Genomic DNA, 24,033 nt, shown 5'->3' with positions numbered 1-24,033 from the left:
CTGGAGCCGGAGAACTTTGCCTAGCAGTACGCATAGGGGTGTCACTCGCATCTCGTGGCCTTAGCACCTCCCCTAGCTGTGTAAGGGTGCCACCCTGACCCCTATTAGTTCCTTCTCACTGACTGTGGCTGGAGTCAAAGCTCTGAGTGGCATTCTTTCACCTCACACTTTCTGTCTCAGTTACCGAGATTTTTTTCTTGTATATAGTTGTAATAGTGTCTTAGGTTTAGTTTAGTGTTAGTTAGATTTAGTTAGTGTAATTGGCTGCCCTATGTGATGCCCTCATCAGGGTTCAAGCATTGTCTGTTACATAGGGGGGCTATCCCCGATAGTGATTACCCACACGAGGTGCTTGTTGTGCCTCGGCGAGGAACACATCAAGGAGGGGTGCTCTATCTGTAAGTCATTTACAAAGAGGACTCAGGTGGCAAGGGACTTAGGGTTGAACCAGCACCATTTGGAGCAGGCCATGAGGCCTACTTTGGCCCCGAGGGCCGCATCTGATCAACGGTTGACTGTGGATCCAGCTAGTGAGGCACCTCCATGTTTGCATTCCTCCGGTGGAGAAGAAGACATTCACCTTCCTAGGGTACACCGAGGAAGAGGTCCCACAAATCCAACCTGGACCATTCCAGGGCTCAAGCAGACTCTATGTCCTCTTCCAAGAGTAGTGCTGACTGGCACCATGCATCTCCCAGCATGCAGGAGGGAGCTGGTCCATCTAACTGCTCCCTGGTACCATGCTGAGCTCACTGAGAGCCTGTACTGTCACCTCTGGTTCTGGCCATGAGGTATCCACTGAGTCCAGTGCTGACAGCATTGGCACCAGTGCCAACTGTCTCCATGCCAGCCACATATCAAGCGGCATCAGATTGGCTTTGTCTTCAAGTCCTGGACTCTCCATTGGTGCAGGAGTTCTCCAGTCCATAGCTTCTTCCTCCTCATCCTCCACTGTGCCCTTGGCACCTTCAGGCCATGTGTCAGCGCCACCCGGGGGGCCGGGGGCGGGAAGCACCTCACAGGCTGCAGACAGTGGAGTTGAGGCTGATGCTGGGCCCAGCACCGAAGGACTTCTCAATACAGGTGCACCCCTTGGGACAGTCACTGCTTTGGTGGCAGACACCATAGTTCAGCTCGATACCACCATTTGCCTTGGTGCAGACACCTCTTCTGGTGTTGGGTGGGAGTGTCTCTCACCCAGCACCACTGGTGCCAACTCTCCACTCCCATTTCAGAACCAAAATAAGTGGCTGGGTTTCAAGAGCTCAGCTTCCATTTAGGCACTCAAGTGAAGGGGCCAGATTTTCAAAAGTGCTCAAGATCCAATAGCTACAAAAGCTGGCCTCTGACCTTAAACTGCCATTTATTAAAGGATCATCTAACAATGACTTAATTTGAGAGAGAGAGAGAGAGTGCAAAACCATTTGCCTTTTAAAAAATGGCAGTAAACAGGGTAGCTTAAAGACAGAATTGCCTTTGGCCATAGTCCTGCAGTGAGCTCCATGCAGACCCTTGTGCCACAGTCAGTCCCATTAGCTTCACTGGGGGGTCCATCCATACAGAGCTCATTGCAGGATCAGATCCTTAATTTTCAATAAATGAGACAGACATCCCACCTGATGAGACTGCAGCCATCATGACCTAGCTGCAAGTGAATTAAGTTTTCCATTATAAATGCATTCTCCTTACCCCATATCCTATTTTCTTGTTCTTTTCATTAACATTCTGGTGAAAACTTGGACTACAAGCTTTCAGCTTGAAGGTGAAGTTGCTGGTTTTTGTTTGTTTGCTTTTGAATTAAGCCATTTGTGATTTATGGGATTGGTACAGATTTAGGATCTAGTTTCAGACAGCGTTTTGCCCAATTCTCCAGCAAATAAAAAAAATCTGAATTTTTAAAAGTGAAAAATGCAGATGATTAATGCTGCTGTAGAGGGAGCACTGTGTTTTTTTTTTTTTTAATTTCCATAATTGTACAAATGAACATTTTTGAAAATTAACAACAGATCATAGATACTATGGAACATAGATATCAGAAGCTATTTAGAGCAACAAAAACCCCCCATTCATTTAACTGATTTTAAAAAGCAATGTTAATGCAAGCTTATGATGGTGATGATGTGGTGCTCAGGTAATAGCAGTATACGGAGACTGTAAGAAAATACAATATCGGTGTAGATTTAGAAAGTCAGTGTAAGTCGTAAGAGATTTGGGAAAATTATATTTGAATCCATGATCGTATGATGAAAGAAAAGGCAAAATAATGTTGGTGCTTTTATGGACAAATTATTAGAGTGAGTATTGTAAAAATAATACGTGATATTTACATATATAAATTAATTGTCTTTCTAAAGCAACCCCCACCAAAGGGGCTCAGTCTGCAAATGGTAATAACAATAAATAAAAGAGAAAACAACATTAAACCCTGATGAACTATAAGAGAAAAGGATATAAAATTTAACATATAAACAATGCAAGGCTGCATTACATGAATGTGTTATAAGGTGAGAAATTATTAAAATAAATGCCCGTGTGATGTAAACGTGAGTCTCTAACGAAAACATTTGAAGGTGAGGAAAGGGAAAACAATGCCACCTCAATGTAAGAGATGTTGTACAGACAAAATGTGTTAGTCTGAATACTAACTCTGTTATGTGAATGCTGTACTTGAACTGATTCCTATATTACAGTGTGTTATGCTATCATATGTCATCTTGACTCCCTTTTCTGCTTATATTTACCATACACATTAAATATTCAACTGCTTCTCACTGATGCATGCAGTAATGCTGGCCTTTTGGAGAGCTTTCCTGTCTTTTACTGCTATGACACATTAGCTAACTTTACTGTCTTTACAACGTAATGTTTATGCACATTAAGATACAGCACATATTAAATATTACATTTCTTGCAATATCCTTTTTACAACTGTGGTTAAATCAAGAGAATACTATGCAACTAATAAAAAATAACAAAGGACATTAAAGGGCTGTTCTGCTTTGAAGAGTGACTATAAAAATGGCATTGTGATATTTCCAATGACTTCCAGAGCAGAACCACTCAGTTTACAAATCTTAAGATGTGTTTTTTCTTACTCCACGCTCAGTCTAGAACAGGAACAAAGCTGGGTTCTTGCTGTCACATGCATCAGCAACAATAAAGATTCTGCAGTGATAATGAGTTAGCAATTATGTTGATGGTGCAAAATCAAGCCCCTCCTCCTCTTCCCCCTGCCCCCAAAAGTGGTGACGTCTCTTCAGGGCTAACAAAAGTAGTAAACACTTATTTCAGTCAGAGTCATTGTTCGTTATTTCACTAACAGCCAGATTGTAATAACTTTACACATGTTTGATAGTACCTTATTCTGATATCAGTAGGACTTAACATTGTGACAAAGTTCCTGCTCTACCTTGGTGGGTCTTGCGCTTATTGGCGGATTTGCTCGCCTTGGAGCTTCACAGCAGCCCTCAGCTTGGCTGTTTTTCTGAACCCACAGTCCAGGTCGACGACTCCTGTGTCTGACCAGGAGATGGGAGGATTTGGGGGAACCCGGGCCTGCCCTCTACTCCGGGTTCCAGACCAGGGCCCTGTGGAATGCAGCTGTCTAGAGTGCCTCCTGGAACAGCTGTGCGACAGCTACAACTCCCTGGGCTACTTCCCCATGGCCTCCTCCCAACACCTTCTTTATCCTCACCGTAGGACCTTCCTCCTAGTGTCTGATAATGCTTGTACACCTCAGTCCTCCAACAGTCCGCGGTCTCACTCTCAGCTCCTAGTGCCTCTTGCTCCCAGCTCCTCACACACACACCAAAAACTGAAGTGAGTTCCTTTTTAAAACCCAGGTGCCCTGATTAGCCTGCCTTAATTGATTCTAGCAGCTTCTTGATTGGCTGCAGATGTTCTAATCAGGCTGTCTTAATTGTCTCCAGAAGGTTCCTGATTGTTCTGGAACCTTCTCTGTTACCTTACCAGGGAAAAGGGACCTACTTAGCCGGGGGCTAATATATCTGCCTTCTGTTATTCTCCTATAGCCATCTGGCCCGACCCTGTCACAACATAGAATAAGATACTACACAGTGTGAGGAAGGGATATCACAGTCTAGGCTTAAATGCTCACAGAAAGATGAATCCAATTTTACATAGTTACTTTTGTAAGCCATAACCGCTTGTTAAACATGAAAGGGCCAGTTCTATATTCCTTGGCTATCCAAAATTCCACTGACCACAATGACAGTTTTGGACATTCAAATGATAACATTTTTAGCATCCCAGATCCCATAGTGTTAACTTTCTGTCAAAGCAGGGATCCTGCTCCCACAAGGCCTGACAATACAGGAAAGAATTCTAAGAAAACAATTCTATTTTTAAAAGATTTCACCTTTAAATGTTAGTCTTTCCCTCCAGAATGCCATAGCAGGACAGAAGATAAAAGCCACAGATGCAACTATTCTTACTGTGCTGCTAAGACTGCTCTCCCTTCCTCACCAGTATGCATCTTGGAGGCCCACTCCTCCATCATGAGGCCAGCCCCATTCTCAGATTTCCATCTGTGGCTGTGATACCCAAGAGGCCAGGACCAGCCTACTGGCTTTTCAATAACAGCCTGCTAGAGGATGTGGGCTTTGAGTTGTCCTTCCAGAAGTTCTGGCTAGCCTGGAGGAGGCAGAGATGACCTTTCCCTCAGTGCAGAGGTAGTGGAACAAGGGGAAGGTAAGTGCCTGGCTCTTCTGCCGCAACTAAACCCCAGGGGCCAGCTGGAGTATGTGCGTGGTGACAGAGCAGCTGGAGGGGGAGGTTTTGGAGCTGAAGAGGCACATGATTGCTAATATTGGGAATCCATATTTCTGCGGTGAGTGTCAGGAGAAGTGGGATGAGCTCCAGGCCCTCAATGACCAATGTTTTTGCGCATTAAGGTATAGCATATACCTTTGTTCAATCTCACATTCAGATCCTTCAGGAGATGGATTACAGTTCCTACTTCTATGTCCTGAAGAAAACAGGGCTGAGCCCTGCCTCTTGGCAGAGGACAGCATCCCCTCATGGATTTGGTGGGGATGCAGCTGCCACCCTCCTCTCCCCAGATCCAGGGGACACCAATGCCTGCAGGGTGGTGTGGGATAAACTTCCTTCCATCAGTGTGGGTGACCAGGACCAGTTACAGCAACTCTCACTCTGGCCGAAATCTTGGAAGCCCTTCATCTGATGTCCACCAACAATTTTCCGGGCATCGATTGGCTGACTGTGGAGTTTTATTGTGCATTTTGGGATGTACTCGGGTCACATTTTCCCACCATTTGGGCCAAGTCCTTGGGGAATGAGGTGCTCCCCCCTTGTGCTGGCATGCTGTGCTACCTAAAAAGGGGGACCTCTGCAAACTCAAGAACTGGCACGCAGTTTTGCTCCTCAGCACAGACTACAAGATAACAGTGAAAGCCATCTTGCTGTGGCTGGGGCCTGTGCTGGCGGACATGATCTACCCTGACCAGGCCTACATTGTCCTGGGCTGGACCATCTTTGATAATCTCCATTTGGTCTGGAACTTATTTCAGCACTGGGGTGGGCAATAATTTTTGCAGGGGGGTTGCTCCATGAATTTTGGTAAGTCATCACGGGCCGCACATTTCTCCTATATTAATGGAGGGAGTGCGGGATTTGGGAGGGAGTTTGGGTGCAGGAGGGAGCTCCGGGCTGGTGCAGAATGTCGGGATGGAGGAGAAGGTGAGGGGTGTGGGCTCAGAGAGGGAGTTTGGTGCAGGAGGGGGCTCTGGGCTGGGGCAGGGGATTGGGATGTAGGAGGGGATGCAGGGTCTGGGAGGGAGTTTGGATGTGGGAGGGGATTCTGACCTGGAGAAGGGGGTTGGCATGCGGGAGGGGGTGTGAGGTGCAGGCTCTGGTTGGGAGGTGCTTACCATAGGCGGCTCCCGGCTAGTGGCACAGCAGGGCTCAGGCAAGCTGCCTGCATGCCATGGCCCCATGCCGCTCCTGGAAGCTGCTGGCATGTCTCTGCGCACCCCTTAGGGGGAGGGGGGCAGCAGGTCTCTGTGTGCTGCCTGCAAGCACTGCCCCCGCAGCTCCCATTGGCCAGAAACCGGCCAATGGGAGCTGTGAGGACAGTGCTAGGGGTAGCATGTGGAGCCGCTTCCCCCCGGCCAGGGGCGCGCAGAGATGTTCCAGTAACAGCTGGCTGCTTCCAGAAGTGGTGTGGGGCCACGGCAGGCAGGCAGCCTGCCTGAGCACCCCACTGTGCTTTGGGACTTTTAGCGGCCCAGACTTGGAGATCGTGAGGGGGCAGAGGAGGCCGGACAGAAATGTTAGTCATGGCAGGCTGGACAGAAATGTTAGGCCAGATCTGGTCCACGGGCCGTATTTTGCCCATCCCTGCTTTAGCATGTAGGGATGGGCTGTCACTTGCCCTCCTGTCCCTGGACCAGGAGAAGGCATTTGACAGGGTGAATAATAGGTATCTTATTGGCTACTCTGCAGGCATTTGGCTTTGGGCTCCACTTTGGGGGGATTGGGGTTTTTTATGCCTCTGCAGAGTGCCTGATCAAGCTCAACTGGGCTCTGACTATGGCCTGGTTCATATTCACAGTCAGGTCCACTTCAGGCCCTTCAGAGACTTATTTACCGTTTAGGTAATCTGGCATGGAATGTGCTCGTGTATGCCTTCCTCCACCACCTCCAAGGACTCTGATACAGCTGGCATCTCTTTTATCTTCACCTGACAAGTCTCCCACAAGACCTGTCTGAGCTGCTGATCTTTTTCCAGGACATCCTCAGGATCTGGAAGCTGGTTTCAGTGCCCAGATCCATAGCAACCACCAAGCAGGAGGACCTCCTCATACGACCCATACTTCATACTCCTCATCTCTGTTTGCAGGTGGTGGAGTCCCCCTTGATGCGCTAGATGTTGGTCCTGGCTGGTACCAGCAGACTTGGAAGGACTGGGGGGACCCTGTGGCGCTCAGCCAGCACAGGGGGCTGTCCACCCCATGTATCCCCTGGCATGTGCTCTAGAAGGTGAGGGCTGCCCTTTTCTGCACACAGCCTGACCTATGAACACCCCATCCGTAGGCCCCCCCCTCCAGAGTTGTGGAACCTTCTCCTCCTGGGGCTGGCCAAGGTGGCCATCCATTGTTCGAGGAGGAGGAGCCTGAACAAGGTGGAGGGAATGCTCTGTGGGGCTTGTTTTCAGTCCCTTGCCCAATCAATCCTCCAGGCAGAATTCCTCTGATATGAAATTACTCAATGTAGTTAAGTTCAAAGCAGACTGCAAAGAGTTAAAAAAGTATCTCACAAAACTGGGGGACTGGGCAACAAAATGGCAGATTAAATTCAATGATGATAAATGCAAATAATGCATATTGGAAAACATAATCCCAACTATACCTACAAAATGATGACATCTAAATGAGCTGTTACAAGACAGAAAGCTTGGAGTCATCATGGATAGTTCTCTGAAAACATATGCTCAGTGTGCTGCAGCATTCAAAAAAGCTAACAGAAAGTTAGGAACCATTAGAAAAGGAATAGATCATAAGAGAGTAAATATCATAATGCCTCTATATAAATTCATAGTACGCCCACACCTTGAGTACTGTGTGCAGTTCTGGTCACCCCATCTAAAAAAGATATATTAGAAATGGAAAAGGTGCAGAGAATGGAACAGCTTCCATATGAGGAGAGAGTAAACAGATGAACTGTTCAGCCTGGCAAATAGATAACTAAGGGTGGGATATGATATAATGGTGTGGAGAAACTGAATAAGGAAGTGTTATTTATCTCCTCAGATCACACAAGAACCAGGGGTTACCCAGTGAAATTAATAGGCAGCAGGTTTAAAACAAACAAAAGGAAGTACTCCTTCATACAATACACAGTCAACCTGTGGAACTTGTTGCCAGGGGATGCTGTAAAGGCCAAAACTGGATTAAAAAAGAACTAGATAAATTCATGAGGACAGGCCCATCAATTACTATTAGCCAAGATGGTCAGGGATGCAACCCCATGCTCTTGGTGTCCCTAAGCCTCTGACTGCCAGAGGCTGGGACTGGATGACAGGGAATGGATCACTTGATGATTGTCCTGTTCTGTTCATTTCCGCTTGAAGCATCTGGCATTGGCCACTGTCAGAAGACAGGATACTGGGCTAGACGGACTATTGGCCTGAACCAGTATGGCCATTTTTATGTTCAGTGTCCATTGATTCCCTAGATGTCTTTGAGGAGCAGTGGGTGCTGCTGTGGGTTCTCTGCTTGGTTTACCCCTCTGGATCCCTGATTTTCAACCTTTGACTTTACTCCTGCTCCTTTGTTGTCTCAAGTATTCAATTGTAGCTTGGGCTAAGTGGTTCCTCCCCATTAACTGAGGGGCTGGGCCTTTAGTTGGGGGTGGGCCTACATCTGCCTATTTCCAATACTACAAATAGTACCAGTAGGCAGGCCCCCAACTTGATACTTTTAACTGCAGGTTCTTCAGCAACATCATTTCCTGTGTGAAATCCAGGGCTGCAGTCCAAAAATGGAAGACTCACCAGCAACCTTCTGAAATCAAAAACACTTAGGACCAGCTTTTCCGTGTTCCTGAGCTCCTGTCGACTTCAAGTGAAATTGTGGTTGCTTCACACATCTGAAAATCAAGCCCCTTGTGCTTTTAACTTTCAGTGCGCTGAACAAGCATGAATTTATCTACAACATCCTCTGAAATAGGCAGGTGAATATTATTATCCCAGTATTGCCAGCCCCATGCATTCAAAAATCATGAATTAGGCCATTTGACCATCATGAGATTGGCTTTAAAATCATGACATTTAAAAATATAATCAATTTGGAGCGCTTTTTATTTGCTTTCTGGTTTTTCAACCTTTAGGGGGTCATGTTTTTCAAGTTTTTCTTCGTACCCAGGAGGGCTAGAAACTTGTGAAAGTGGAGATTCTTGTGTTGGAGTTGGGGCTTCAGCAACACTAAGGTTCTGAAGATTAAATTGCAAGTGCTGGCATCGCTGGTGTTTTCATTTTACAGATGAGGGAACAGATAGAGCAGTTACGCAACTTCTGCGTGTGCACAGCAGGAGCCAGTGTAAGAGCCAGGAATAGAACTCACATAAGTTCTTGGCTTCTGTTTCCATTCCCAGTCTAGTCTATTTAGGTTTGTGTGTTCAAATCGTTGGACCAAAGCAAACTCCCAGAGAACAAAATCCTTAGGGCCAAATCCCTCTGAGAATTATCAGGCTATCTGGAGATGCAAAGACATCTTTTAAGGTTTGGGAAGTTTTCTTTGCCACCCTAAGAGTTAGAAGCTTTTCTTTTTCAGTGGTAGCTGACAAGCTGCAGAGTCTTACTGGGGCCACCAGATGAGGTGCTGGCTCAGTCTGAAACCATGTGTGACTGACTGGGCCCATATGTATCAAAGCATTGCATTAAAACTCTTAAAAAAGGAAAATACATTGTATCTCCTTCTGCATTAACAACATGCTATACAGGAACCAGACAGAAAGGTGGGCTGGGAGGGAGGGTTGACAGGTGAGCGGGGAGAAAAGTGAACATTGAGAAGATGATATAGTTGTTACTTTCCTGATGTCCATGCTTTTTAGTCAATATGATAATTACTCATGAATAACTGCATAAGTATGAAAATGCAAATAGCTGGCGATTACATTATTCATGAGACATCACGCATTAATTATTGTAAATAAGTATCATTAGATACATTCATATTACTAACACTTGCAGTTAATGAATATGTTAACTAATCACTGAGGGGCAGATTCCATCACAGTCCCAAGCTTCCACCCTATGGAAGCCAGAGTTTTTGTTGAATCTGGACTCAATATTGAACGTATCATACATGCTTCTTAGTGTATTTTAATGAAATTTAATGTGACGTGTAACCATGCAGCATGTGGCACTTGTCCATTTGCTCAGGAGGGTAAAGTGGTACCAGCTGGAAGAGGTTATGAAAGTCGCAATGGTGTGAGTGAGGGAGGAGGGGAACTCTAGCCATCATAACGCAGAACTTAAACTCTGTGTCCTGAATCCAGCCACCACTTCTGCATTACTTGTACATGTACAATCAGGGTACCTTTTGTGCGTGAATACTGTGCCAAAGGTGCAATCCATGTTGTTGTTCAAGAAAACTTTCCAAAGTACAAACAAAACTGCAAGCTAATTAGGGCAGGGGCCATATTTTCCTTTGTGTGGATGTATTCGGTAGAAGTAGTAATAGGCTTAATCTGCAACAAGGGAGATTTAAGTTAGAGATTAGGAAAAATGTTCTATCAGGATAGTTAAGCTCTGGAATAGTCTTCTAAAAGAGGTTGTGGAATCCCAGTCTTTCGAGGTTTTTTAAGATCAGGTTGAACAAACACCTGTCACGTTGGTCCTGTCTTAGTGCTGGGGGCTCGAATAGATGAGCTCTCGAGGTTCTTTCTAGTCCTACATTTCTATGATTACATAGCACAATGTGCTCTCAGCCTTAATGGGGCCTTTGGGCACTACGGCAATATAAATGGAAATGACCAGCCAAACCCCACCTTATGCTAAGTTCCTGGAGGTGTATTTCAGATAATATTTTATTGAATACCATGCTGCCAATGCAACTAGCACTACGTCGGGGCTATACTGATTCCATCATGTTGATGGTTTTGTAACATGTTCTTGATGTAGGAATCTTAAATAATTTTTCACTGCAAATACGGAGTCCTCCTCCCATCCCCATTATCACCAGTAATGGTTCCTTCTCCCTACTTGACAGAAATCTTACTTTCCCTTTGAATCCTAGGGCCTATTTGTATCCCATTACCCACTGTCTTCTGTGAGCGTTAGTTACTTGTATCGGGTGAGGGAAATCATACCTTAAGAGCACAAAGTGGAGAAAAGAGATCAGATGTCGCCAACCTTTAATGTTAAAAAATCATGAGGGTTCTTTAAAAATTATCTTTTTAATTTAAATTATTTTTATTTCTCCTCCGGTTTCTAAGCCTTTAGAGGTACTTGGATCACATTTTCACACCCCTCTCTGAACTTGCTCTTTTTAAAAAAATGAAAGCTGAGATTGTCACATAAGCAATTGTCTCCAGGAGCTGGGCTTCAAACAAAACATGAAATATCATGAGACTTGTAATCAAATAGCAAGAGCTGAGATCTGTGGAGGACCTAGACTCTGATAGCCATGTAAAGGGCCAGGAAGCAATTTTCCCCCACCTCAGATTGGCAGAGACCCTGAGCAGTTTTCGCCTTCCTCTGCAGCGTGAGGCACAGGTCAATTGCTGGTTTGAACTAGAGTAAATTGTGGGTTCTCTGTAACTTGAAGTTTCTAAATCAAGATTGAGGACTTCAGTAACTCAGCTAGTTATGGGCCTATTGCAGAAGAAGGTTGGGTGAGGTTCTATGACCTGCGATGTGCAGGAGGTCAGACTAGATGATCATGATGGTCCCTTCCAGCCTTAAAGTCTACATATCTATAAGTCTTTTTCTGCAAGGCGGAGGGAGCCTCTTAAATCCTCAAAAAGCCTCTGAAATCATGTGTAATTAAGTACATTGTGGTGCTTTTACTCCTGACACATGCAGCCATATGTTCTGTTTGCTTTCTTAGCTGTGCCCCTTTACAGGTGACCTGCAGTGGAGTATCCTTTTTTAAAAAAAAAATTACTTTGTTAAGCTTATTTTATATGATATTTATAAATTTTTTTAAATCGTAATTTTTAAACCTTGAACTATGAAGTCTGCTCTCCCCTAGTTTCACTGGAAACCTGTGTATGGGGTAGCCCCAGAGATGTATTCTATAGGCTATCATATTTTAATGGAAGGGGATGGTATGTTTACACTTTAACAAAGACATCCTAACCCCATCCTTATTAGGATGTTGAAAGTAAATGGGGGTTAACAAAGTAATTAATTTTTTTTTTAATGGCTTGACTAAAAATCCCTGCCTTCCTGAAGTACTCAGATTTTGGTCTCTTGGGATTTCATAATTTCAATAGTTTTCCAGTCACCACACAGTCTTCCAGAGTAGATGAAGCCTGAATTTCTAAAGTAAAAAGAAAAGACCAAAAAAATCATCTTTTGGTTTTTTTGCTTTTCTTTCTTCAAAAAGCTTTTAAGAAAGAAACATAAAAGAACAAAGCTCAGTTCTTTAAAAATCCTTTGTGGATCACTTTAAGCTGTCTGAATCAAATGCACAGTATCTATGGACGCTTTCTGCCATTCATCTCTTCTCTCTGTTACCTTAAAATAATTTTACTGGAATTCCATGTATTTTAATAGAACAATAACTGAAAAATAGAGTAAGTAAGTAAGGAATTTGGACATATTCAATTATTTACACATCTTGATGTTGCTGTAAAGACCCTAGTAATTATTTGGAGTAGTTTGTGTTATCTGGCATACACTATGTCAGCTATTGTTCCCTCATTGTGTGCTACTCCTTTAAAACCCACGGCATACTTTGTTTATAGCTGTTACTCTAAAACATAGCAAACTTCCAGCATCAGAAACTTGGGGAAGAGCAAGGTTCAGGTTTAAATAGGGAAGTCCCAAGTGAATGCTTTTGCTGATGACATTTGGTGATATCAAAATAGCAGGCATCCAATATATTCTGGAATAAGAAATAAAGGATGCTTGTCCTGGGGTGCAGAATAATGCTCCTCTGACTAAATGGCATCAGTCTGAAGAGATGTTTAAGTGGCCGCATATGTTAAAAGGGTATCATTACAGTGCAGAAGAGCTACGGTTTATATATTTGTGTAACACACGAGTGAAGTGTAAACATTCAGAAATCATGGTACGCTTAAAGCAAATGAAAGCAGTTCTCAGCAGAAAAATGAAAAGTATACATAAAGAGACAAAGGCAGAAGGTTTATTTTGTGTATAACGATGGGAAAGCTATGTACACACACAACGTAGCTGAGAATATAGAAGTACAAAGAGGAAGGAGCAGCAGTTCTGAATCAGGAAATGTTTCATGATGACAAGGCATTAGAGGAAGGAAAGAAGTCATTTACAATCCCAGTGGATATAGTGGCATTAGTGATATGTAAACAGGGGGAGAGAACCGGGGATTGCTGCACTGCTATTTAATATATTTGAAATGTGTAACTTTTTATGTAACATGTAATACATATATAATATATATGGTATAATGTATATATCTATGCGTTTGAACATTTCTAGAATTGAAGAAATAGTGTGTTTGAAATCTGTATACATGCATATATTCTTTGGTTTTCATTTCTTGTTTGGTGCATTATAAATACAGTATGCTAGGAACACTAATATAAGATGTATCTCTTTCCCCAGCTTTCCTTTTCACTAAGAGCAAACTGAAATCAATTGTCTGAGACAGCTTCGTGGCATGATGTTCAGCAGACTTTGCTATGCAACAAAGCACTTAATCAGGTGCTTAACTCCCATTAATTTCAATGGGATTTAAGCGAGAGCTGCTTGGAAAACCAAAATTTTTCCTGTGCAAAATTTTGAACAAAAAATCTTGGTTAGAAATTTTTCAGTTGAAAAATTTCAGATTTCCTGCTGGAAGTTTCAAATTAAATGTTTTTGTTTCAGATTAACATCTTGAAACAGTATGATAATGTTCATTTTGACTTGAAATGTCATTTTGTTTTCATGTTTTGGTTTCAATAAAACCAAAACAACAGTTTAAATCAAAACAAAATAAAAATTGCCATTTTGAACTGACATTTCAACATAAAATGCTTTGTTTTTCTTTTTAAGTTTCAAGATGCCAAAAGAAATTTACATTTTAAGTCAAAATGAAATGAACTAGTTTTGTTTACTTTTGGAATTTTGAAACCAAAACATCGAAGTGTTGATTCAAATGAAAATTTTCATTTTGACATTTCCTGTAGGCAAATCAAAATGGTGGTCCTATTTGTCATTTTGTTGTGAAAAGTGTTAGTTTCAGTTAAACCAGATTTTTCAGTGGGAAAACTTTCCATATAATTTTTTTAATCAGCTCTAATTTAAGCATGTGCTTAAAGTTAGGTATGTGCCAAAGTATTTTGCCAAATTGGCGCCTATGTTGTATAAGTGTAATACCATTAATTGAATATTTGCTTGCCTCCATAGTCTAAACTGGCTAAAAGGCATATTATCCAAATAATTCTAGTCTGATCTAAAATAATCCAATAATATATATAATAAAACACGTAGTGTTTATGTTTTTATATTGCTACAATAATTTCATCTGCAATATGAAACATATTTTGTTATATTCTATTCACAGAAGTGTGGTTATGTATAAATCACAAGAGAGGAATAAAACATTTTTACAGGAGATCAACAGCAAAATTACCTCAGGCATTTCTTTAGTAAAAGAAAGATGATAAAGAGATTATCTTGGTGTAATACAGTTATTATACAGCAATGTATTACACTTAAGTTTTCAGACCAGGGCAGCTCCTTGAGACATTAACATGCTACATGTAACAGAGACAAATAACAGCATTTTGCACACACATACAGTAATGAATAGAATCTGAGAAAGAGAGACAGGTGTCAGTTTTGGGATGTGATGCATGTGACACTTAGGCCACGCCTACACAGGGATAAAAAACCCTGGCTGGCCAAGATCAGCTGACTTGGGCTCTCAGGCCTCAGGCTCTGGGGGTGACAAATCGCTGTGTAGACTCTTGGGCTCAGGCTAGAGCCTGAGCTCTGGGACTCTGTGAGGGTGAAGAGTCCCACAGCTCAGGCATTAGCCCAAGCCCGAACATCTACACAGCAATTTTTAGCCCCTGAGCCCAAGCCTTGTGAGCCCAATTCAGCTCACAAGGGCCAGCTGCAGCAGTGCCAAGGGTCTTTTATCCCTATGTAGATATACCCCCAAGGGGCTTAGGGATTGAAGCAGAAGCCAAGCTGCTGTCTCTCTCAAACTGTAGAGCCTCAGCATACTTAACAAAGATCTCTTTCCCATAACTGCCTTCATCCCATAACTCTGCCACATCACTTAATAATAATGAAACACAGACCTGTAAACACTTATTCTTGTGAATACTGAACTCAAGAGGACTAGTAAAATGTGTGTTTGTAGGTCTGAACACTGTACTAATATAACATGAGTAATACTACTCAAATGAACAACTGCACAATTCATTAATGTACTTGTCCTGTAAAACTCTGCCCAGAAAGAACAAAGTACGAGATGAACATATTGTCCCAGATTCAGCCAGGCACTAAAGGAGGTGACTAAATTTAAGCAAGTGATTAAATCCCATTGACTTCAACTTATTCGTGTGCTCAAAGCCAAGTACGTGTCTAAGTACTCTGCTGAATCAGGCCTGATCTACAATGGTGAGCAATATCATGTACTTAATCCTCATTCATTAAGGATAACCATGCACAACCCATCAGTGAGCAAGGTGATTGATTCCTGAGGTGAAAAATAAGCATATTCCTCTGCCTGGAATTATGTATTACACAGTTCACAGATAAAATAGATCTACTTAAAGTGGTAGCAATATTGCAACTAACAAATTCTGCCTGTGGATTTGAAATATGATATCCTCATTGGAGCTTTGGTTAAAATGAATAAATTCATACCATAGTGCATGTTTGAAAACCATTCCATGTGAATTCATAGAATAGTTGCATTTTGTTTTAATCAAGTAAACTTTTTATTCAAATGAAATGTACAGATAGTAGTCCTAATCCTACTCCCAGTGAAATCAAAGACAATTCTTCCATTGATTCCAACAGGACAGGGCTTGGTATATTGCCAGTGGTTTATCCAAAATAGTTTCACATTGTTCACTGTTATGACATATCTGATTCCACAGACATTGAACCAAACTTCTAAATCAACAGCTGTGAATAATGTGGGATGTGATATATTTACATTTTAAGGGTGAAATCCTGGTCTCATTGAAGTTGATGGGATCTTTGCTACTGACTTCAGTGGAGCCTGGATTTCACCCTGAGCTCTTAGAATATTTTGTCATGGAGTAGTCTTATGTATTACACTGTAAGAAACCTAGAGACCAGGCAATACCCCAGTAGAAATGGGTTAAAGCAGTATTTTCAGACTGATATTCACTATCTACTAGCATCCATTCCAAAATTAAGCAAAGGAACCAAAGTAGAGTGAAAATGATTCCTAAATAGGTGAGAACCAAGATCTGAATGTTTACTTTTGAAAGTTCTATCTCTCATTTTTTACACAAAATAATACAAAGAAATATGATGCTACTTAGAAACTTAGCTTCTGCATTTAAAGCCATAGTTGGAGAATTAATTATTTACAATAAAATATTTTAATATGTTCAAAACATTGGTAAATGATTTTAAAAATGTGGTTCTTATTGCTTTTCTGAGTGCTAAACTAGTTTCCTGTTCATTCAAGGCATCTTCCATTGTGTTTCAATGGCTTTAAAATACGAAGAGTGTACAGACTGCTAATAATCTTCCTGTTCACCCCACTCAACTGCTGGATCATCATCCATTCGCAGAATAAGGTAGGAGAGAAGCTGAAAGAGATTCTGCCACAATAATAAAGAGACAAAAAAGGAGAGGTCGCTTACATCTACCTCACAGTGATCGCCAGCATAGTTTACATCACAGATGCACTGGTATTTGTTAAGTAGGTTCTGGCAGAGGCCTCCATTCATGCATGGATCAGAGTTGCACTCATCAATGTCTGTTTCACACCTACAGTAAAAGACCAAAAGCACTAAGCAACTGTGGTAGCAACTAGATAACATTAAACGGACAAGGGTTTCTCACTGTCTAGAAAATAACAGACATTACCAGCTACACTTACATCTTTGATTCCTTGTGTTGTTTTATAGGTACAAAAATGGGAAATCCCATATCTGTGGCATTTTGATGCTCACATTGGCACTTAGGCATGTAAAATGGGCATTTGTGACTTAGGCTGTTTACACAGGGATGAAAAACCCTGTGAGGGTAGAGGGTCCCAGAGCTTGGTTTCTAGGCAAGCCTGAGGGTCTACACAGCAATTTTTAACTCTGCAGCCCGGGCCCTATGTGTCCAAGTCAGCTGACCCAGGCCAGCCGCAGATGTGCCACGGGTCTTTTATCCCTGAGTAGGCATATGCTTAGAGGCTGGTCTTGGCTACCTTCTGTAGAGAACTGTGCTCCCTCCACTCTTACTGATATCCATGAGAGTTTAAGGCACTTTGCATCTTGAAGAATTGGGCCCTAAGGCACAAAAATGCACATTTTCATCAATTCATAGATCCCACAGTTAGCAGGGACCATTGTGATCATCTATTCATATGTCTAAGTCCTATGTGAGCATCCAAATACCTATTGCCTACTAGAAATCCCATTAGACTCCTAATAACATTCTTCTGCTGGCCTAGTTGAGGACCATAATACCAGGAAATATAGTATGTCAAGTGTAGCATTGTACCAGATTTTAAAGGCTTAGTTAAATATTATTTAATGGTTTCAAATAATATTTATTATAAAATAGGGGCTATCCCACTTCTCATGACAAATAATTTATTAATGAGATGAGGTGGATGAGGTAATATCTTGTATTGGACCAACTTTGGTTGGTGAGAGAGACAAGCTTTCAAGCTACATGGAGCTCTTCTTCAAGTCTGGGAAATGTACTCAGAGCGAATGTCTACACTGCAATTAAAAACCTGACCCTGGCCCAGGCCAGCAGACTTGGAGTTGTGGGGCTTGGGCTAAAGGACTATTTAATTGTAGTGTAGATGCTGGGAGACAAACTGGAGCCTGGGCTCTAGGACCTTGTGAGGTGGGAGGGTCCCAGAACTCAGGGTGCAGCCCAAGTCCAAATGTTTACACAACAATAAAGCAACCCATTAGCCCAAGCCCAGTGAGACCAAGTCAGCTGGCATGGGCCAGCTGCAGGTATCTAATTGCAGTGTAGACATACCCAGAGTGTCACAGCTAAATACAAGGTGGAACAGATTGTTTAGCATAAGTAGTTAACACATATTTCAAGGAACATTCAAGGTTAAGTGGCCCATTAATACCTCTCCAGTCATATGGTGAGAAGGCTGAGTGGGAAGTTTAAGAGGGTTACAGATTGTTGTAATAAGCCATAAATCTAGTGTTTCCACAGGCACCATTTTCCAAGTTTCCCCAGGGGTGCTCAATCCCTGCTCAGCCCCAGGCCCTGCCTCCACTCCACCCTTTACCCCAAACATCCATCCCCACTCCCACTTAACCCCTGCCCCCAATGCTCCACCCTGCCTCTTCCCCACCTCTTTCTGCCACTCCCCTGAGCGCACCCTGTCCCCGCTCCTCCATCTCCCTCCCAGCGCCTCCTGCATGCTGTGAAACAGCTGATCCATGGTGTGCAGGAGGCATTGGGGGGAGGGAGGAGCTTGGCTGCTGGTGGGTGCTGAGCACCCGCTAATTTTTTCTGTGAGTGCTCCAGGGCTGGAACACCCACAGAGTTGGCACCTATGAGTGTCTCTGTTCAGACCATGATTTTTAGTATTTAGCAAAGTTATGATTATGAGCTCCCAGACTCATCTTTTGAAGGTGTTGTGCAAGGTTCCTTTGAGGGTGTGGACTGTGAGGTCAGTTATAGAGCGATCACTTTGTGAAAAGTGTTCTCCCACAGGTGACGGGGAGTTTTTTGTCTTTTATCATTTTTTTGTGTTAGTGCATTCAATAATGTAGTGGTTGTCTTGTTTCACCCACATTGTTGATATTGGGGCATTTAGTGCATTGGATGAGGTATCCCACATTGTGTGATAGGGATGTGTAGGAAACATGAATCTTGAAAGATATGTTGTGGGGGGAGTTGATCGCCATAATGGTGGAGATATGTCTGCAGGTTTGCATCCGTTGTTCTGGCAGGGTCTGGTGCCCCTTTGATTTGATTTTGAGCTTACTTCTGATGATGAGCTTGGCTGGTTGCTTGTAGCCCAGAAGTGGGGCTTCAGGTAAAATTTCTTTCAGGATGTGGTCCCCATGGAGTAAGGGCTCTAACTGTTTGATGATTCCCCATACGGGTTCCAGTGTGGGGTGGTAGGTGACAACTAGAGGTGTACAGGATTTTATTTGTGTATGGAAGCAGGTTCTCTTGGGGTATTTGGGGAGCCCAATCCAGGATGTGACCTACTTCTCTGGTGGAATGTCCTCATTTGCTGAAGGCAATTTTAAGTGTGGTAAGGTTTATATCCCTGGCTTTTTCCTTGGAGCATATTCTGTGGTATCTGACAGCCTGGCTGCAGACAGAGGTGACACATTGGGGGGAGCAGGCAGGGTCAAGAGCCCACTCAGCAACTGGCCCAGGTGGGGAACAGAAGGGGCAGGGCCAGAGCCTCTTCTGGTTGCTGGGACGCTGCCTGGTGCAGCGCAGTAGCTGCCTGCAGCAGCGGCGGGTTGCCTCCCACCCAGGCTTGGCTTCTGGGGACAGGGGATGAGTGAGCCAGAGCCCCATTTCTCCCACCAGCCAGCATGCATGGCACCTGTCCCAACCAGGATCTCTCTCAGGCAGCTGCTTCACTGCACAGAGCAGCAGGGAGGGCAGCTGAACGTGCCAGGGGAGGAGCTGGTGCAGTGGAAGGACAGAGCCCCTTCCCCCCACAGATAACTTGGGGTGGGAAGGTGGCAGGGAGAGTGTGCAGGCCCCTGGCAGGGGTGGGGTGTGGAGGAGACACATGGGGAGGTCACGTGTCCTCCCCTTTAGATTGTGCCCCTTCCCCAGTATGGGGAGTCACCAGTCTATGGCTTAGATAACACATTTCTTGGTGTGTTTGGGATGGTTACTGGACCTGTGAAGATAGGTGTGGTGGTCTATGGGTTTCTTGTATATAACTGTCTGTAGGGTTCCATTGCTGAAGCTGATCATGGCATCCAGGAAGTTGATGCTAGTGTGGGAGTGTTCTAGAGAGAGTTTAATGGATGGTTGGTGGTTGAAGCTGTGGTGGAAGTCTATGTGGGAGTTTAGGTCATCTGTCCAAAAAATAAAAAGATCATCAAGGGATATCATAGATTTCATGGTGCATTGTCCAGAAATTCTTCTTCAAAGTGGCCCATGAAGAGGTTGGTATATTGGGATGTTCCCAGGGTTTGGACAAAGTGGTTGTTGTTAAATGTAAAACTGTTACGAGTGAGGATGAAATGGATGAGTTTGGCGATATGTTTGGGGTGGATATCTGAGGGTTGTTCGTTATCTTGTAAATATTTGAGGCAGGCAATGATGCCATCATTGTGAGGAATGTTTGTGTAGAGAGAAGTGACATCCATGGTGACAAGAATGGTGTTCTGTGGAAGGTTGTTAATGTTGCAGAGTTTCTGGAGGAAGTTGGCTGTATCCAAGAGGAAGTTGGCCTTTTGGGTGGTGAATGGTTTGAGGATGGCTTCCATGAGTTGAGATATTTTTTCAGTAAGAGTGTTGTGGCCAGATATGATGAGTGCTGTGGGTTCCTTTGTTTGTATATCTGAGAAAGGATGTAGACAGTCCCTGTGGTTGGTTCATGGGGATGAGGTTGTAGAGTTTCTCTTGGAGTTGTTTGGGGAAGGATTTGATGATATCCTTATATTTCTGGGTAAACTGTGGTATGGGGTCATCTCTGAGTTCTTTATAATAGGTGGTGTTGTCAGTTGGCCTTGTCAGTGTAGTCTTCATAGTTGAGGACTATGACAATGCCCCTTTTGTCTGTGGATTTGATCACTATTTGGTGGTTGGATTTCAGGGACTGTCCTGTTGGTGGCAGAGAGATTATGGTGGTTGTGATGTTTCCCAGACCTGGAGAAGAGCTCTGTGTAGCTCAAAAGCTTGTCTCCATCACCAGCAGAAGTTGGTCCAATAAACGATATTACCTCACCCATCTTGTCTCTCTTATATCCTGGGACCAACATGGCTACAACACCATCACAAAAAACAATGTATTGTTAATTAAAAGAGTGTGCCAGGACTAACTTTTAAAACTAAAATTATGACTTCAGTATTTTTTGCTGTGACTACATTTTCCCCATTTTTAGTGAGGACAATTAACCAGCCTTAATAACATCTGATTAGAAGACCTGGTCTGTTCCTGAAAATGTAAGTGTGTGGATTTTTGTCCAAATTACTAAAAGCTGTTCAGTTTAACCAAAGTCATGTCCAACTGCAAACATTCATGCCAACAAGTTTGTTTGCATAAGCATTTGGGGAAGGGCTGGTTTTCATATCAAACAGTCACATTTGAATTTTCTACATTCACCAATCAGGAACAGAAAAAATACTATCTTACTTAGTGGATCAATTACAGTCCTCAAAAATCTGAAACAAAAATTGTTCATCAAACTAGTTGGCAAATACTTACGAATACAAATGAATTCATACATACAAAAATAAATCAAGATTGGTTCACAAACAGGAAAAAGAGCCATAGCTGTGTAAGCCGGAAACATAAGTCCCTTAGTCAAGTTGAAAATCCCAGCCTAAATTCAGTGAATAATTTCTTTGCAATAAACAGTTTGACCAACTCTACTGAGGAATAACTTGTCCATCTCTAACAACTATCAAATTCTTTCTTTTGGTCCTCAAACAAAGTCCATTGCATTCTGTGGAAAGACACCCACTGATTTCCATAGGTTGTAGATCAAACCCTTTCTTAGAGATTAGTTATACTTTTAAAGGAAAATATCTGTAATATCAGTCCAATCAATCATGGAGATGGTGTATTTTTTAATATCCCATTATGTGAAATAGTTTGCATTTGTTCTGGTAAAATAAATCTTGTGTGTGTTCTGTCTGATTTAGTTTACTAAAGGTCTTCAAAGAGAAAGACACTGCTAGTTTACCTTACAACATTTTGGCAACCCGGAAAAAAGGAGAATAAATACAGTGGCTATTTAGGATTTAAAAAAGAGAATAAAGTGTAGAATGTCTCATTGCAGTGGTATGTTACCATGCAGTATGCTCACTATTGGATCACCACTCAGTAGTAGGACCTTGGGAACCATAAAATAGAGGTTATTGCCAGCCAGTGTGTGTGTGGATATAAAGAAGGACTCTTATTTCTAAAGCTTTAGTTAGCAAGATGCCTAAGAGTGAAAGGAAGAAGGAAAAAGCACTTTCCTCCTACCCTGAAGCTCCAAGATAAATACACACCAAAAAAGTGGTTGAGACCGTTTTTCTTCTCCAAATCTTCTGGGGTTGGCAAGGGGCCTTTCTGGATGCCTGAATTAAATATTACAGCACAGCAGCAGTTGCCAAGTGCACTCTGTACTGGGTGGGCCACAATTTTTTATTTCATCCATCATTTATGACTTACTGCAGTGATTCCACAAAGTCAGTGGGTGTTAAAGAGAGAGAGAGGGAGAAACCTTTTCTTAAAAGATTTTCTGAATGTGCTAAGGCTACATATTGCAGGCCCACTGGGCCTTTGGACTTTCTATACCACTGATTTAATTTTCATTGTGCTGAGAGAGAGAGAGCAAAACCATTTGTTTTATATTTTCTACCTTCTTTGTACTGTATTTCCTCTCTTGCTATCAGCTGAATGCTTCTGAACAAACCTCGGGATAACCTATAGGTGTCAGGGCCATGTCTTCCTCTGTTTGTACAGCACCTAGAACAATGGGCCCCCAGTCTTGACTGAGGATACAGGAAAATATAGAGAATTGGGAATAATATAATAGACAATAAATATGGGTTGCGGAGGTGTACACCATCCACTACAAATTTAGTCACGAGTGAAGTTGGTGGGTCCTCGTGCTAAGAGCTGCCCTATAGTATAATATATATATATATATATATATATATAAAAGAAGTTAACCAATTTTGTTTTTATAATTGTTTTAGAATTTGATTCTAAACTGGCAAGATACAATATGAGTGGGTGTTCTGTGCATAACACTTCCCCTGTGAGAGTACACTTCTTGTATTTCCATTGGATGTCAGTTAAAATAAAACCATTAGTTTTATGTCTGTCTATTTGTGTATTATATGAGGATTTGTGTGTTTAAGTGTCTATACACAGAGAGATAAAATAATTATACTATTCTATTTTGTTGTGTTTGAAACCGACATAAAGCCAGGAATATTTGTACGCAGAGGGAGATGGGATCAGTAGAATGTTATTTAAGAAAAAAAGCATCTTGGGTCAAATTCATCTGTAATTGAAGTAATTGGAGTTACACTAGGGATGAATTTGACCCTTTGACTATTGACTTTTGTAGAAATCAGATTCTCATGCTGTGAAACCCTGGAAGTCATAATTAGCAAAGAGAGGATTAAGCTTGGCAAATATCTGATTTTTGGTTCGCTGGCTGAACCAAAATATTGGGAAAAAATTGTTTTGGTTCAACCACATTGTTTTGTTCAACACAAAATATTTTGTTTCTTTTTTGAGTTTTTTAACACTTAAAAATAAATAAAATATAGGCAAATTTCAAAATGAAACGTTTGTTGTTTCAAAATGAAAAATTGGAATGTTTCATTTTAACAATATCAAAACAACATGTTTAGACTTTTCCAAACTTTTTATTTTAAATTTCCAGCCAAACTATTTGGCAAATTTGACCTGAATTCAAAAATAATTTCAGTTGACCTGAAACTGTTTTTTGTTGTTGTTTTTTTTGCAAATAACATGAATCAAAAACATTTTGCCCAGTTCTAACTCTAGCTCATTTTGAATAGACTGAACTGTGTCTCATCACTGCAGGAAGTCTGCAGCAGGTGAGGTACCATTTCAATCACTAATTTTGGATATCCAAAAAGGAGCCATTCTGGAACTCATGTTGGAAAAAGACAATCCAATATTCCTACAATAACCTGCTGAAGGAAAGTGCACATAAAGTTCTGAAGTGTCTCACCGTTCTCCACTAAAGCCTGGCAGGCACATACATCTCAACTCGCCTTTGAGCTCAGTACAGTTGCCATAATTGTAACAAGTGAGATTTCTCTTCTCATTCCCACAGACGGAAAAAGGAAGCCTGATGTGCCTAGATGAATAAGAGACAACAGCAGCAATTAATATCTCTTTATTTATTTCAGGTAAAATCTAATTTTCCCTCATTCATTTATTTAACACCATATTAAAATGCTAGTCTGTTTCAGTTGAATGCGTTTAGGTTTTCTGT

The 24,033-nt window shown here is 42.3% G+C and overlaps 1 protein-coding gene across 1 annotated transcript in view; it reads right to left on the bottom strand.

Annotated features, from left to right (window-relative positions):
• CRB1 (crumbs cell polarity complex component 1) overlaps positions 1 to 24,033 on the bottom strand; it is a 115,209-nt gene that overhangs the window by 18,832 nt on the left and 72,344 nt on the right. Inside the window, exons 10-11 of the mRNA XM_077825353.1 lie at positions 23,767 to 23,895; positions 16,531 to 16,657 (exon numbers count right to left, since the gene is read on the bottom strand). Of these exons, the coding sequence (XP_077681479.1) occupies positions 16,531 to 16,657; positions 23,767 to 23,895 (256 nt within the window). The remainder of the gene's footprint in view (positions 1 to 16,530; positions 16,658 to 23,766; positions 23,896 to 24,033) is intronic.

The sequence above is a fragment of the Eretmochelys imbricata genome, chromosome 8 (assembly GCF_965152235.1).
Source record: "Eretmochelys imbricata isolate rEreImb1 chromosome 8, rEreImb1.hap1, whole genome shotgun sequence".
Lineage (NCBI taxonomy): Eukaryota > Metazoa > Chordata > Testudines > Cheloniidae > Eretmochelys > Eretmochelys imbricata.
Note: the sequence above shows the minus strand (reverse complement) of the source record. Positions and strands in the feature narration are given on the sequence as shown.